This window comes from Mesocricetus auratus, unplaced genomic scaffold, assembly GCF_017639785.1.
Source record: "Mesocricetus auratus isolate SY011 unplaced genomic scaffold, BCM_Maur_2.0 Super-Scaffold_100008, whole genome shotgun sequence".
Taxonomy (NCBI): Eukaryota; Metazoa; Chordata; class Mammalia; order Rodentia; family Cricetidae; genus Mesocricetus; species Mesocricetus auratus.
The window spans coordinates 47,783,783-47,797,258 of NW_024429192.1; the positions used below are offsets into that span (position 1 = coordinate 47,783,783).

At 40.6% G+C, this 13,476-nt stretch overlaps 1 protein-coding gene across 5 annotated transcripts in view; it reads left to right on the plus strand.

Moving 5' to 3' along the window:
- Gramd1c (GRAM domain containing 1C) overlaps positions 1-13,476 on the plus strand; it is a 76,485-nt gene that overhangs the window by 2,914 nt on the left and 60,095 nt on the right. For all 5 annotated transcript variants that reach the window (XM_040750794.1, XM_040750797.1, XM_040750796.1 and 2 more), the window contains exon 2: positions 3,973-4,122. In XM_040750794.1, coding sequence (XP_040606728.1) covers positions 3,973-4,122 — 150 coding nt within the window. The remainder of the gene's footprint in view (positions 1-3,972; positions 4,123-13,476) is intronic.

Sequence of the window (13,476 nt, forward strand, 5' to 3'; positions counted from 1 at the left end):
GTGTGTGTGTGTGTGTGTTTTGGGGGGGTCCTGGGGGCATGAATTCAAGTAGTCATGCTTGATGACTAGTATGCTATCTCTCCAGTACTATTTAATTGGGTTTTATCGTAAGAAAGCCACTGAGCTCTCTCTGGAGGCAGTGAGAAAAGTAAAAGTTCCATGGAAAACCTTGCTCAAGAGCTCAGAGTCCTGTTTTGATAAAAAAAAAAAAAAGCCTTGGGCATGGTGGGTACTCTGAAGAGGGTCCGGAGTGAGTGCTGAGGATGTGTCTTTATATATTTAGTACATAGGTTCACACGTGTGACCTTGCTTCATACTTTAGGGATTAGTGGGACTGCTCACTCCTGACTTGAGAATCTGTAAAAACGGTACACATGCAACCAGATGTTAGCCAGAGCTTCTCCATGTTAGTGTTAAGAGGTCTTCCTGAAGCTTCAGTCCTTTGGGCAAACCCTTAGGGCCTGCCCTTTACCAGGGGCGTGTCTGGTTAAGGGAGAAACAATAGTCCTCCACAGAGCACCAACACTTGTAGCAGTGTTGCTCAATGCTGTTCAGAAAGTGTCCAAATGCCTGCTGTTGCTCACTCCATTGAAACCAAGTTGGTTCCCTGGAAGACAAAGTCCAAAAGAGGAATGACCTTTTCCAGTACTGAGACCTCTGTGTGAGCAATGAGGACAGGGGAGGCCATGCTCTCTTTCAGTAATTATGCCACAGGCCTAGATTTGGCTCAGTTGAGATCTTGCCTTTAGAGTCTGCGTTTGATGGTGTTATAGCTGATGTGATTGTCAGCTTGACAGATCTAAAATACTAAGGCTCTGGGTGTGTGTGAAAGGCTAGACTAGGCACACCCACCTAATGTGTGGGCGGTAACATTTCATGGACCCAGATGACCAAGAAGAGTTTAAGTAAGTCACTATTTATTTATTGTGTGTGTGTGTGCACGTGCGCACACGCGTGCACGTGCATGTGTTTGTACGTGCACATGCTCTTGCCATGTTGCATATGTAGAGGTGAGACAACAACTTGTAAAGTTGGTTCTCCTCTTCCACTGTGTGGGTTCTGGGTATTGAACTGAATGAAGTCTTTAGACTTAGCAATGAAATGTCATTCACCAACCCAGGGCAATGATTTTAATGATCAAAGTTAAAGTGAAGCACGTCCAGTAACCTTTGTTGTTTGTTTTGTGTTGAGTAACTCCCCAAACATTATGAGTGATACCTAGTTGGTATTGATTACAGTCACGAGGATTTGCTAGTGGATGTATTTCAGTAAACGTTGAAGTTAATTCAGGAGTTCAACTTTTATGTTATAGAGATCCAAAAGTCAACCTTTTTGTGAAGTTATTTTAAGGACAGGGTCAAAGAGACAGCTCAGTGGCTAAGAGTACTTCCTGCTTTTACAGAGGACCAGGGGATCAATTCTCAGCACCCACATGGGGGCTCATAACCACTGTCACCCAGTCCTAGGACATCTGAGGGCACCAGGCATGCATAGCACATAGTTCACAGATATACATGCAGACAAAACACCATACACAATAAACAAACAAACAAATAAAAAGATAAATACTTTTTTAAAAAGGAAAAAATGGGCTGGGTGGTGGTGGTACATGCCTTTAATCCCAGCACTCAGGAGGCAGAGGCAGGAGGATCTCTGTGAGCTCAAGACCAGCCTGGTCTACAAGATCGAATTCCAGGACAGCCTCCAAAGCCACAGAGAAACCCTGTCTTGGAAAACCAAAAAAAAAAAAAAAAAAAAAAGAAAAAAAAAGAAAAAAGAAAGAAAGAAAGAAAAATGGAAAAGTAATTCTGAGGGTTTGGAAGAAGGAGTCATATAAAAAGTTATTTTAATAAATATTGTATTTCTAACTGGGTCAAGTTATGGACTTTCTTTTGTTTCTTCTCTCTGTATCCAGGGTTTCCCATCCCTTCTTTTTGTGGTGGATGTATTTCATGTAGAAGATGTCTCCCAAATAAGATTGTTTCTAATTTAAATAAAAAATCTAGGAAAAAAAGATGTCTCCCTTACCTATTATGGTTTATGAATCTCTTCTCCAGAGAGCCCCAAATCAGTATCACCAGGGTGAGGGCCTTCCATGGTGATGTCACAGGGTTTAAAAACCCTGAGCTTAGATTGAGTTGACTTACTCTTTTGATCTGCTGCCTGGTGCCCTGTGTGCTTTTCCCTGTAACCCCAAGAACAGTTATAGTTGTAATAGTTGTTATAGCAGAGGCAAAGGTAACAGCATGCCGTGGTGATGTTCATGGGGCCTGATGTGTCATCATCTCTTAGAATGCCTGCTCCCAATCATCCTCCCACTACAACTCTTTCCTGAGCAACCACTCAGAGGTCCCATTTCCTTCACACGCATAAATCACTTCTCTGAGTCCTCCAGACTGAAGCCTAGGGCCTGCTCAAGACATAGTATTCATCAGTTTAAGATAGTTTTTTGTTTGTTTGTTTGTCTTTTCCTTTCTCTCTTCCTTCCTTTCTTTTCCCTTTTCATTTTGTTTTTGTTTTTTTGAAACAGGGTTTCTCTGTGTAGAGCTGGTTGTCCTGGAACTCGCTTTGTAGACCAGGCTGGTCTTGAACTCACAGAGATCAGCCTGCCTCTGCTTCTTGAGTGCTGTGATTAAAGGTGTGCGACACCACCGCCCGGCTAACACCAATGTTTTTATAAATCTAGCTTATTCACTAATTTCTTTATCAATGGGAGATGAGGTTTCTACTCTAATCATTATAGGCATCCTTGGTTTCCTGTGTGTGTGTGTGTGTTAAGTTGCTGGGTTGTAGTATATTCCTAAAATTAGACTGTACTGGGTGTTGCAGATATTTCTCCAAAGTGGCCATACTGCCATTATATTGTATTTTAAAACTGTGTCATTATTTGTTCCCCAGACCATGAACCTCTGGTGGTTAAGAGCTGATTCTTATTTTCGTGTTTCTAGTACCAACTAACCTACCTAGAAAATGATAGTGGTTGGAAGATATTTGCTACGTGTATGAATGATGAATGGTAGAAGCAAACCATCTATTTCTGTCTTGTGTATGCATACATGTGTTTGTGGTGTGTGCATACATGCAAGAGTCAATGTGGAGTATCTGCCTCAATCACTCCCCAACTTATTTTTTGATACAGGTATCTCACTGAATTCAGAGACAGCAATTCAACAAGATGTACTGGCCACTGAGCCTCAGAGGTCCACTTGTTGCACCTGTCCCCGAACCAGGAACATGGCCAACTTATATGCGGGTGCTGGCACTTAAGCTCATTCTTGTTCAGGAAGCATGTTGTCAACTGAGCCATCTCCAGCCTTAATTTTCATCTTTTAAGTTTCTTTAGAAATTTACTTAAGGGGCATGGCAGTGGTGGCGCACGCCTTTAACCCCAGCACTTGGGAGGCAGAGGCAGGGGGATCTCTGTGAGTTCAAGGCCAGCCTGGTATACAGCAAGTTCCAGGACAGGTTCCAAAGCTACACAGAGAAACCCTGTTTCAAAAAAAACGAAACAAAACAACAATAAAAAAAGAAATTAACTTGTGGGGTTGGTGGGATTGTTTAGAGGATAAAGAAAGATGCCTACCCCCCAAGTCTGACCATGTGAATTTGATCCCTGGGATACACATGATGGATGCAGAGAAATGACTCCTGAAAGTTGACTTCTGACAACTTCCAGGCACACACACTGACATAATTTTAAACAGAAAACTTAAATGAATTTTAGCTGGGCAGTGGTGGCGCATGCCTTTAATCCCAGCACTCCAGAGGCTGGGGCAGGCAGATCTCTGTGAGTCTGAGGCGATCCTGGTGTACAAATCAAATTCCAAGACAGTCAGAGCAGTTATATAGAGAAGTCTGGTCTCGAAACCACAACAAATGAATTTTGAAAGTAGTTTATATATTTGGAACATGTTTTTCTTTCCAAATGTCATTTGTCAATAAATAACTTAAATTGTTGGCGTTTATTTGCAGGCAGTAAACGAAGGGGACTCAAGCGTTGCCACGGAGCTACAGGAAGAGGCTGAGGAAAATCCTAGCCCTGTTGTGGATGAGAATAATGTAGTATCGACCAAAAAACAGGGACCGAGCACACATAATTGGAGCGGTGACTGGAGCTTCTGGGTAGTATCTTTTAATATTGAATAAAAATTCTCTTTTATTGTCCACCAGTTTATATAATCCTTTGTGATTAAGCTTCTAGATTTTAGATGTTGTGACTTTAGAGACCCAGTGATAGTTCTCATTATTTTTCATATGGCCACTAGAAGGCGCTGTTGCCTGGTTGATGACATGTAATGGTCAGGTTCAGTTTCCTGCGAAACACTGCCACACAATTGGATTGTACTTAGTGTTATCAGTCGTACTAGCAAGAAGCTGACATTGCATTAACTATGTTTCTAAGTCTTACTGAGAAACAAGTTATTTTATGCAATTTTCATTTAAGGAATCAGTTCCCGTGGCAAGTGAGGCTTAACAATGAATGCTCTGCAGTGTGTAATGGTTGGAAGATGGGTTTTTAAGTTAGGAGCTTCAGATCCATTTTAAGTGTAACTGTTATCCTTCCAGTTTCTCCACATAAAAAGAGACTGTGACTTCCCAGTAGACACACTGTGATTGTAAAGTCTTCTAGGAGAACATGTCTGTCACTGTGTGAATACTAACATTTGTTATTTTAATGGGCTCGTTCTAAAGCCGTAATTCCTATGAGGATTTTGGTATTTGGTAGGAATATAATGCCTTACAACCTGAAGGGGGTTTGAGGAGCACTACACGGCGCCCGTAGTTCTGGTACTGGTTTATCAGAAACCTGATTTCTTGGGTATACTGTGTCCTTGAGAATAGATTTGAAAAGGATGTGGAGCTAACAGGTTATAAAGGTCGGCGCATGGGCGTTGTTGACTCTTCACACAGCCAACATCATAAATTAGTTTTAATTTTTGTTGAGCCATAACCTAAGGAAAATATGTAATTGCCAAGGGATATACAAAAATAATAGCAACTTAAACATCATGCCGTTTATATCAACTATATCATTCTTGACCACTTAGAAATCTATATATCTTTTAGAAACTTTTTGGGGGGTAAGAGAGGGCATCTTCTATAGTCCAGGCTGGCCTTCTATTTGCTATGCAGTGAGGGCTAACCTTGGACTCCTGGTTGGTTGTTTTTGTTTTTCTTCTTTTCCCTTTTTCTGAAATGATTTTTTTCTCATTTAATGTATTCTGATTATGGTTTCCCTTTTCTCTACTCTCCCGAGTACTGGGATTAAAGGAGTGAGCCATCACCACCCAACTGAAAAAAGAACAGGCTTCTAAGGGATAATAATAAAATAGAACAAAAAATATAATAGGATAAAACAAAAACTGTCACATCAAATTTGGACAAGGCAAACCAAGAAAAGAGCCCAAGAGAAGACACAAGAATCACAGACCCACTTGTTCACACTCTCAGGAGTCCCATAAAAAAAACTAAATGGGAAGTCATAATATAAGCACAGAGGACATGGTACAGACCTGTGCTTCAGTCTCTGAGTTCAAATGAGCTTTGCTCATGATTTAGAGGGCCTTGTTTCCTTGGTGTCCTCCATCCCCTCTGGCTCTTACATTCTTTCTGCCTCCTATTCTGCAGAGTTCAAAGCTCTCCCCTGAGCTCGAGGGAAAGGATCTGGTGGAGACATCCCATTTAGGGCTCATTTTTATAGCTTATATTATGAACTGAGGAGCCTTCATAGCTGTCTCCATAGTTAAGCAGCCAAGGTGACTCTTGGATGATGTAAAGCAAGAAAAAGAGAAACAAAAGAAAATCAAAAGAGCAACAGAATAAGAATTTAGAAATAGGGGTTGGAAAGAGGGTTCAGCAGTTAACAGCACTGGCTACTCCTCCAGAGGACCCAGGCTCAATTCCCAACAAACACATGGCGGTTCACCGCTGTCTGTAACTAACTCCAGTTTCAAGGGATTTGACACCCTCACTCAGGCATATATGCAGGCAAAACACAAATACACATGAAATAAGAATAAATAAACTAAATAAAAGAATTTAGAAATAAAGGGGGAATGTGTGTGCAGTAAATGTTTGCTATTGAAAGTATATGGAGGGCCCACAGAACTGGCGCCCTCCACTGTATGAATAACATGCAGCATCTTGGGTCCAATTACAGGATTGAGAACTTTATTTTCACAAAATGTCCAGATGATTTACCTATTTTAAAGTTTGAAAAGTGCAGGCTTAAAGTATCAAAGGTCTTCTTCATTGGCTGTTTAAGTCCCTAAGCTAATTACACACGGTACTAGGAATTTCTGTGTAAATTCATGTAGAATGAACTTAAAGATCAAAATAACATCTTGAGAATTTTAGATACTTTTTCCTGGATTCCTTACTCAGACACCAGAACTTTCCAGAACAGAGAAGCAAATGATAAAGACCCTGTACAGATTAACCAGAGTTTGGGTTGTCATAGATAGGAATATAATTCTTTGCATCTTCACCTGGAGTTTCTTCAATGTGCTCTTGCCTTATTTTAATACGCTTAAACAAATTGACTAGATCATTGAAGATATTATAATTACTTGATACTAATATATGGGAAGCAGCAAGGAATGCCAGCAAACACACAAGTAGCAGTCACCTGGCTACCTAATTCAAAAGCTCAAGGTCTGTAGCTAAATGACTCTTTAATACACACATTAAGAGAGCAGCATTGCTGTCTGACTTCATCATTGTGCGACCAGCATGACGTGAACCAGCACAGACCCACATGATGTAGCATCTTTTTTTTTTAAATCCCGATCAATTATGGTGCACCGTCCATAGATATGCATGTTATATCTTAATTCAGTGGGCGGTTCAGCAGGTTTGTTTGCAGCAGCATTGCCACAAATGTGTTGCTCTGTGACATTAGGACTGCTGTAATATTACTAGGATAGGAATATTTAGCTCCCTATAATCTCATGGAACCACTGTGGTGTATAGTGCCTTTAATAGTACACTGTTACACAGCACACACCTGTACTATAACCAAGAGAAATGACTTTTAGGAGGCCAGAAAAAAAGTTTATTTACAGTCATCTTAAATCCATCTATTTCTACCACGGACTCTGCCATATTGCTGTTTTTTCTTTTCTTCATTCTTCTGCTGATAAAGTCAGAATCAGTACAACACATTAAGGAGGCCGAGTCCCCAGAATTCAAACTCAACATGAGGAAGTCCTGGTAGAGTATCAAGAATGTCCCCCCTGAGGCATGTGACCAGATTTAACCAAAATCAAGAATGTCAGCCATTTCAGACTCAAAGGATCCGGAGCTGTGTCTTTCCTCTTTACGAAAGTTACATTTGTCTGTCTCTTTAAAAATACAACTCTAAAAAGTTTATTTTATTTATTTATTTTTTCATCGATGGGAGTAAAACTCCGGCCCTAGGGCATGTTAGGTTAGTGGTTTAACATTGGGCTCCACACCTCAATCCAACAGGTCTGCTTGATAAAGGAATGGATTGTAAATTGGGGCCTGAGAAGTATGGGATAGAAAAAACAAATGCATTCTGGTTTGCTGATGAATTTCTAACCACAGTAAACTAGTACAAGAGTTTGCTCTGGAAGACACACAAAGAAGGAGATGAAGGTCTTCCCCACCCCCAAGCAAGATTACGGTCTCTTGTAATTTGGAATTGAGGCTGTATTCCTTCCTTCCGAGCTGGCTCAGGCAAAAGTGGATGAAGGGTCTGGTTTCATGTGACACATAGCTTCCCAGAATGCAGTGTCAGGTGGGGCTGTACTTCTTGTCACATGTGTGCCTGCACGCCAGAAGAGGGCATCAGATCCTGGTATAGATGGCTGGGAGCCACCATGTGGTTGACTGGGAACTGAACTCAGGTCCTCTGGAAGAACAGTCAACGCTCTTAACCACCGAGCCATCTCTCCAGCCCCTTACTTCCTCCTTTGTTTCAAATGCTAAGTAAGTTCTGTCCCAATGCACCACACCCCCGGCCTGCTATACTCTCTCAGGGTCTATGAATGTGTCTCCAGCCCTGTCTCCCATCAGCTGCAGTTCTGATTCCATCCTGCAGTTCCACAGGGAGTGTACACTAGAGCTGGTCTCCAGGGGGATAGGCTAGTTGGCACCCTTCATGCCCATGGGAGGAGCTGCTGTCTTTACCAAAGCTGTGGCACAGCTCTAAGAAAGTGTCTGGAAAACAGGTCACAAACTTAAGTTTGATATTTCAAGAGCTAAGGAAAATCAGTAATGTAGAATAATTCATATAGGCAGTTGCTCTATGGCAGTGAACTTAGAGGGCAGTGTGATGTAAGCGAATGAATTAGATTGAAAATGGAACATGGGAAATAGTGTCTACTCTGCCCTAGTGGCTTTACTAGGTACAGTGACCTAGGATGTTCCACTACCCACCTGACCTCTGTTGCATCACTTGTAAAATAGAGATTGAGTCACAATCCGACAACATTGGTGTGTCTTAGGTCAGTCAGAATGACATTCAGTTAAACAGAGGGCTTAATATTTGTCTTTCTTCTTATAAGACAGGGTACCAGTATGGTGAAGTCTCCATAGTCGATAGCGAGAACTAAAGCTCTAGATTTTCTTCTTAACTCTAGTCATCAAAGCTGGGATCTAATATGTATTTATTTATTTGTTTTTAGAAATCACAGTGTTTAATCCTAAAACATAAGAAATGACTTTTATACCCCATGAAATAAAAAATGATAACACATGAGATAGAAAATAAAGTCAATGGCAAATAAGGAGCAATGATTTTTGTCTTTTACCTATTAGTAAAGAGTATATGGCAAAAGGAATAAAGGTTTTATTTTTCCTTACCAACTAAAATAATGATATATCCTATGCGGATTAAAAACCCCAGAGGACAATGGGACAGAGCTGCTCGGTTCTGTTTGTTTAGTAAGTTCTCCTAGTGATGTGCAGTTAGCAACTAGTGGGAATAGGAAGGGGCCTCTGGGGTTTTGTGTTGTACATGTTTAGAAAATGACATAACTTTACTGGGTTGTTAGATACAATAGTTTTTCAGATATGGTGTGGATTATTAGCCACTCTTTTTTAATTATTTAAATTAGAAACAAGCTTGTTTTACCTCTCAATCCCAGTTCCCTCTCCCTCCCCTCCTCCCCTGGCCCCTACCAACACCCTGTCCCATCAACTTTCTGCTCCCCAGGAAGGGTGAGGCTTTCCATAGGGGATCTTTAAAGTCTGCCATATCATTTGGAGCAGGGCCTAGACCCTCCCCCGTGTGTCTAGGCTGAGAGAGTATCCCTCTATGGGGAATGGGTTCCCAAAGACCATTAGTGCACTAGGGATAAATACTGATCCATTGCCAGAAGCCCCATAGATTGCCCAGGCCTTATAACTGGCACCCACATTCAGGGGGTCTGGGTTGGTCCTATGTTGGTTTCCCAGCTATCAGTCTGGGATCCATGGGTTCTCCCTTGTTCAGGTCAGCTGTTTCTGTAGCCACCTTTTCTTACTTCAGTATTTCATTAAGTTCCTCTTTGAAAATATTTGTCAACTATGTAGATTCATTTCCTTATTAGCTGGTTTAATTGATGATTTTATTTTAAAGTGAAAAAAGTATAGTTCTTTGAAATTTGTAGCTAAAATTAAAGTATATATTTTTTAAATAATTGTGATTTTTAATAATCCTAACTAATGTATGTAGAATACAGGTGATGTAAATCCTAGATATTCAATTTAGAAAGAGAAACAGGAAAAAAGTAGAGCAGGAGAATTTTAAAGTTGTTTAGAATTCAAATTAACCATGTCTTTTTGCTCTAAAACATTCAAGAATAAAAACATTTGCATTTTGAAATACTATATTAGCCAGCATAGAGAAAGCTTGAGGCAGCTTCTAGGTTGCAGTCCAGTGTATTTTTCATTGTCCATGGAATCACCTCTTAGTTCTGTTCTTCTCCCTGATTTGTGGTCACAGTACTCACAGCTAAGTTTTTCTTCTTAAAATGGAGATGAAATTCAGTGCAGCCCTGATGTAGTGGTACACATAGGATTAATTAATGCTGTACTACGTATTTTGTCAAAGGAGGCCCCAGAGGACTAGTTAGTTTGTTTGTGATGTACTTTGGCAAGTTTGGAGAAAAGATGCACTACAGTCACACTGTCTTCTAGGGCGAGTACAGCCCATGGTTATTCAAACCTACAATGTCTACGCTATGTTCTACTACTATGACCTAAAATAAGAATGAAGTTGCTTTTCAGTTTCAATTTGTTTTTTAAGAAACTTGATTGTAAACTGGGCAGTGGTGGTTACTGTCTTTAATCCCAGCTCTTGGGAGGCAGAGACAAGTGGATCTCAGTAAGTTTGAGGTCAGGCTGGTCTACAAAGCAAATTCCAGAACAGCCAGGACAGTTACACAGAGAAAGCCTGTCTGGAATCATGCCCCCACAAAAGGAACTTAATTCCAGTTGAAAATTATATATATATATATATATATATATATATATGTATGTATGTATTGAGCACTATTTTATAAATTGAGGTATCTTCTAGTATTTTTAGATTTAACTATAAAGAAACGTAAGTTAATGTTTCTGGCAATAGGAGGAGGGGCTGTTCAACCTAAATAAGCATTTTAGTAAAATTATCTAGAAATGCTAGATACAGTGTTGTAAACTCTGTGTGTGAGCCTATGTGTGTGGTTGCACACAACCTTAGTATACAGGTGTGAAGACCAGGGGGTGGCTTCCTCGGCTGTTTTCCATGTTAGTATACGGTTTTAGATTTAAAGTATATGTTTTGAGATTTGCATATTGTTTTTATTTTATGTGTATGGGTGTTTTGCCTGCATGCATGTACCATGTTTATGCAATGCCTGAGGAGGCCAGAAGAGGGTATCAGACTCCGGCAACTAGAGTTGTAGAGGGTTGTGAGCCACTATGTGGGTACTGGGAATTAAGCCCTAGTTCTATAGAAAACCAGCTAGTGCTCTTAACTACTGAGCCACCTTTCTAGGCCAGATTTAATTTTTAAAATTTCGTTTGTTTTGCATGTGTGCAAATGTGTGTGGACATGTGCGCCATGGTGTGTGCTGGGATTAAAGGCATGCACCACCAACGCCCGGCTAGATTTATTGTTTTTCAAATCTTCCTGGTTCTTGAAAATTTGTTATCCATTTATATTTTTATCTATTTCTGTTAAGTCCTCGCTTGGAGGTTCTTTTTTTTTTTTCCAGGCTTGTGTAGCAAATCTGAGGAGAAAGACTGAGGAGATTGATCCTAGGATTTTTCAGTGCAACTGGGTAAATGAGAGCAACCTTAAGAAAGGAAAAGCCCAGAGCAGTGGATTTGGAGGAAAATCAAAGGTTTGTTTTGTTGACAACAGGGCTGCATATTTATCACTTGAGTAGAAAGATCTAGTAAGCTATGGGATGAATGACTTAAATCTTGGGAAAGGTTAAAGCTCAAATTCATTTGTGAGACTTGAAGAATGATATTGAAGAGGAAGTTTGTAGATTGAATGGGGACTTTTCAGGCACAGTATGACAAAAAGGAAGAAATGGACTTAGATGTTTAGAATCTCAGATTTGGAAGAATAGAAATTAGCAAAAGAGACCGATATTTAGCTAATGAGAAAAAAGAGGGAACCGTAGTATGGACAGGAAGCGTGTTAACGACAAGCAGCATACTGTTTTCTGTTAGGGAAGACTGGAGAACTAGCTAGTAGACTTGAAGATGGGGTTGCTAAGAACTTTAAAGAATACAGTTTGGGGCTGGAGAGATGGTTCAGCATTGAGTGTACTGCTCTTGCAGAGGCACTGAAGTTCAGTTCCCAGCATCCTTGTCCATGACCACCTATAGCTCCAGTTTCAGGAAATCCATTGGTATCTACACCTACTACAACTTCCCTTTTCATAATTAAAAATAAGGTTTTTTTAAAAAAGTCCAATTTGACTAGGCATGGAGACTCACACTTTTAATCAAAGTACTCAAGAGGCAGGTGGATCTCTGTGAGTTCAAGACCAACCTGGTCTATATAGTCAGTTCTAGGATAGCCAAGACTATGTAGAAACCCTGTCTTATCCTCTCCCCTGCAAACGTAGAATTTGATGGCAGAAACCTGCCTGGCACACTGGGTTTGGATGGTGGTTCTGATCTTTCTGTGTAAAATTTGATGTGTAGCTTTCCAAAGAAATAAAGGACTGGGGGAGGAACATTTATAACTTATTAAAACCTTACCTCTCTAAGGATGACCGCATTACCACTAAAAATACCTTTGGGGACTCAAAAAGGAAAAATCAGATGTCTTCAATGGAGTGTCACTGGGTTTGTCAACCACACTCCAGAGCAGGCCCCATGTCCAGGAGTAGCTGACTAACACAAAACTGTTGTGGGGTGTCCACCAGAGAAGACTGCTCGGACGAGGGCTTATGTCAGTAGAAAGTCTTCATTAGCAGGATGATGACTGCACTGGGTGTCCTGGATCCCCGTGTATCCCTGAGCCTTTCTTGGGGTGAGTTTTTAAGCACAAAAAACAATGTTCTGGGTTGACACACACCAGTTAACAAGAACAGTTAGCCAGAAGCAGAACTACAGAAGCCAAAAAGCAAGGTTAGTGCACTTAGAAACATCCCCAGAACTATGGACCCTGATGGATTAGGCCTTTATTTTAGTTTTGTCAGGTGGTGCCATCTGTATGTTGAGTTTTACAGCCTAAATGGTACTTCTGTCATGGAGTCAGTTGTGCTAAGGTCTGGGGGGGCCTGTTACAAAAAACGGACTCCCTGGGTTTTTTTTTTTTTTGTGGCACTTTTTGTTTTATTTTATTTTGTTTTGGTACATTTTTTTCTTGTTGGGTTTTTTTGTTTTAATTATCTTTTGGGTTTATTTATTTTTTTGAGAGAGAGAGAACATGAAGTTGGGTGGGTAGGAAAGGAGTTGGGGAGGGGAAAGAATAAGACAGAAATAAATTGTATAAAAAGTTTATAGGGAAACATCTTTAGGGTAAAAACATGGCTAAGAAGAAATCTGTTAGCTTACCTTGTGTAGTTGTAATGAGACCATGGACAAGCTAATTTCTAAAAAGAAGAAAAAGAAAAGTGCCTCCCAGTCCCAGAAGCTAGCAGGGTGAGCAGGCTGAGGGTCTCTGGCCAGCGAGGCTGCAGTGTGGAGTCCCACCTGTTTAATTTATATCTCACTTGTTGCTATGTCAACCTGTGACCAAACAGGACAGGGGAGCAAATGGTGGAAAACTTGTTTTATAGGAAGTCAACTGTCTTGTAATTAACCTACTTCCAAAGACAACAGTACCAGTGTCACCATCTCTCACACGCTATTGTACTGGAGAGTGAGAATCGTTTGTTTGTTTAGTAGTAGGTATTGAACCCAGGCCATCACAAACGCTGTACCATGAAACTATATCTCCAGTCCTGGAAATTAACGTGTGTGTGTGTGTGTGTGTGTGTGTGTGTGTGTGTGTGTGTGTGTGTGTGTAGTTTTATC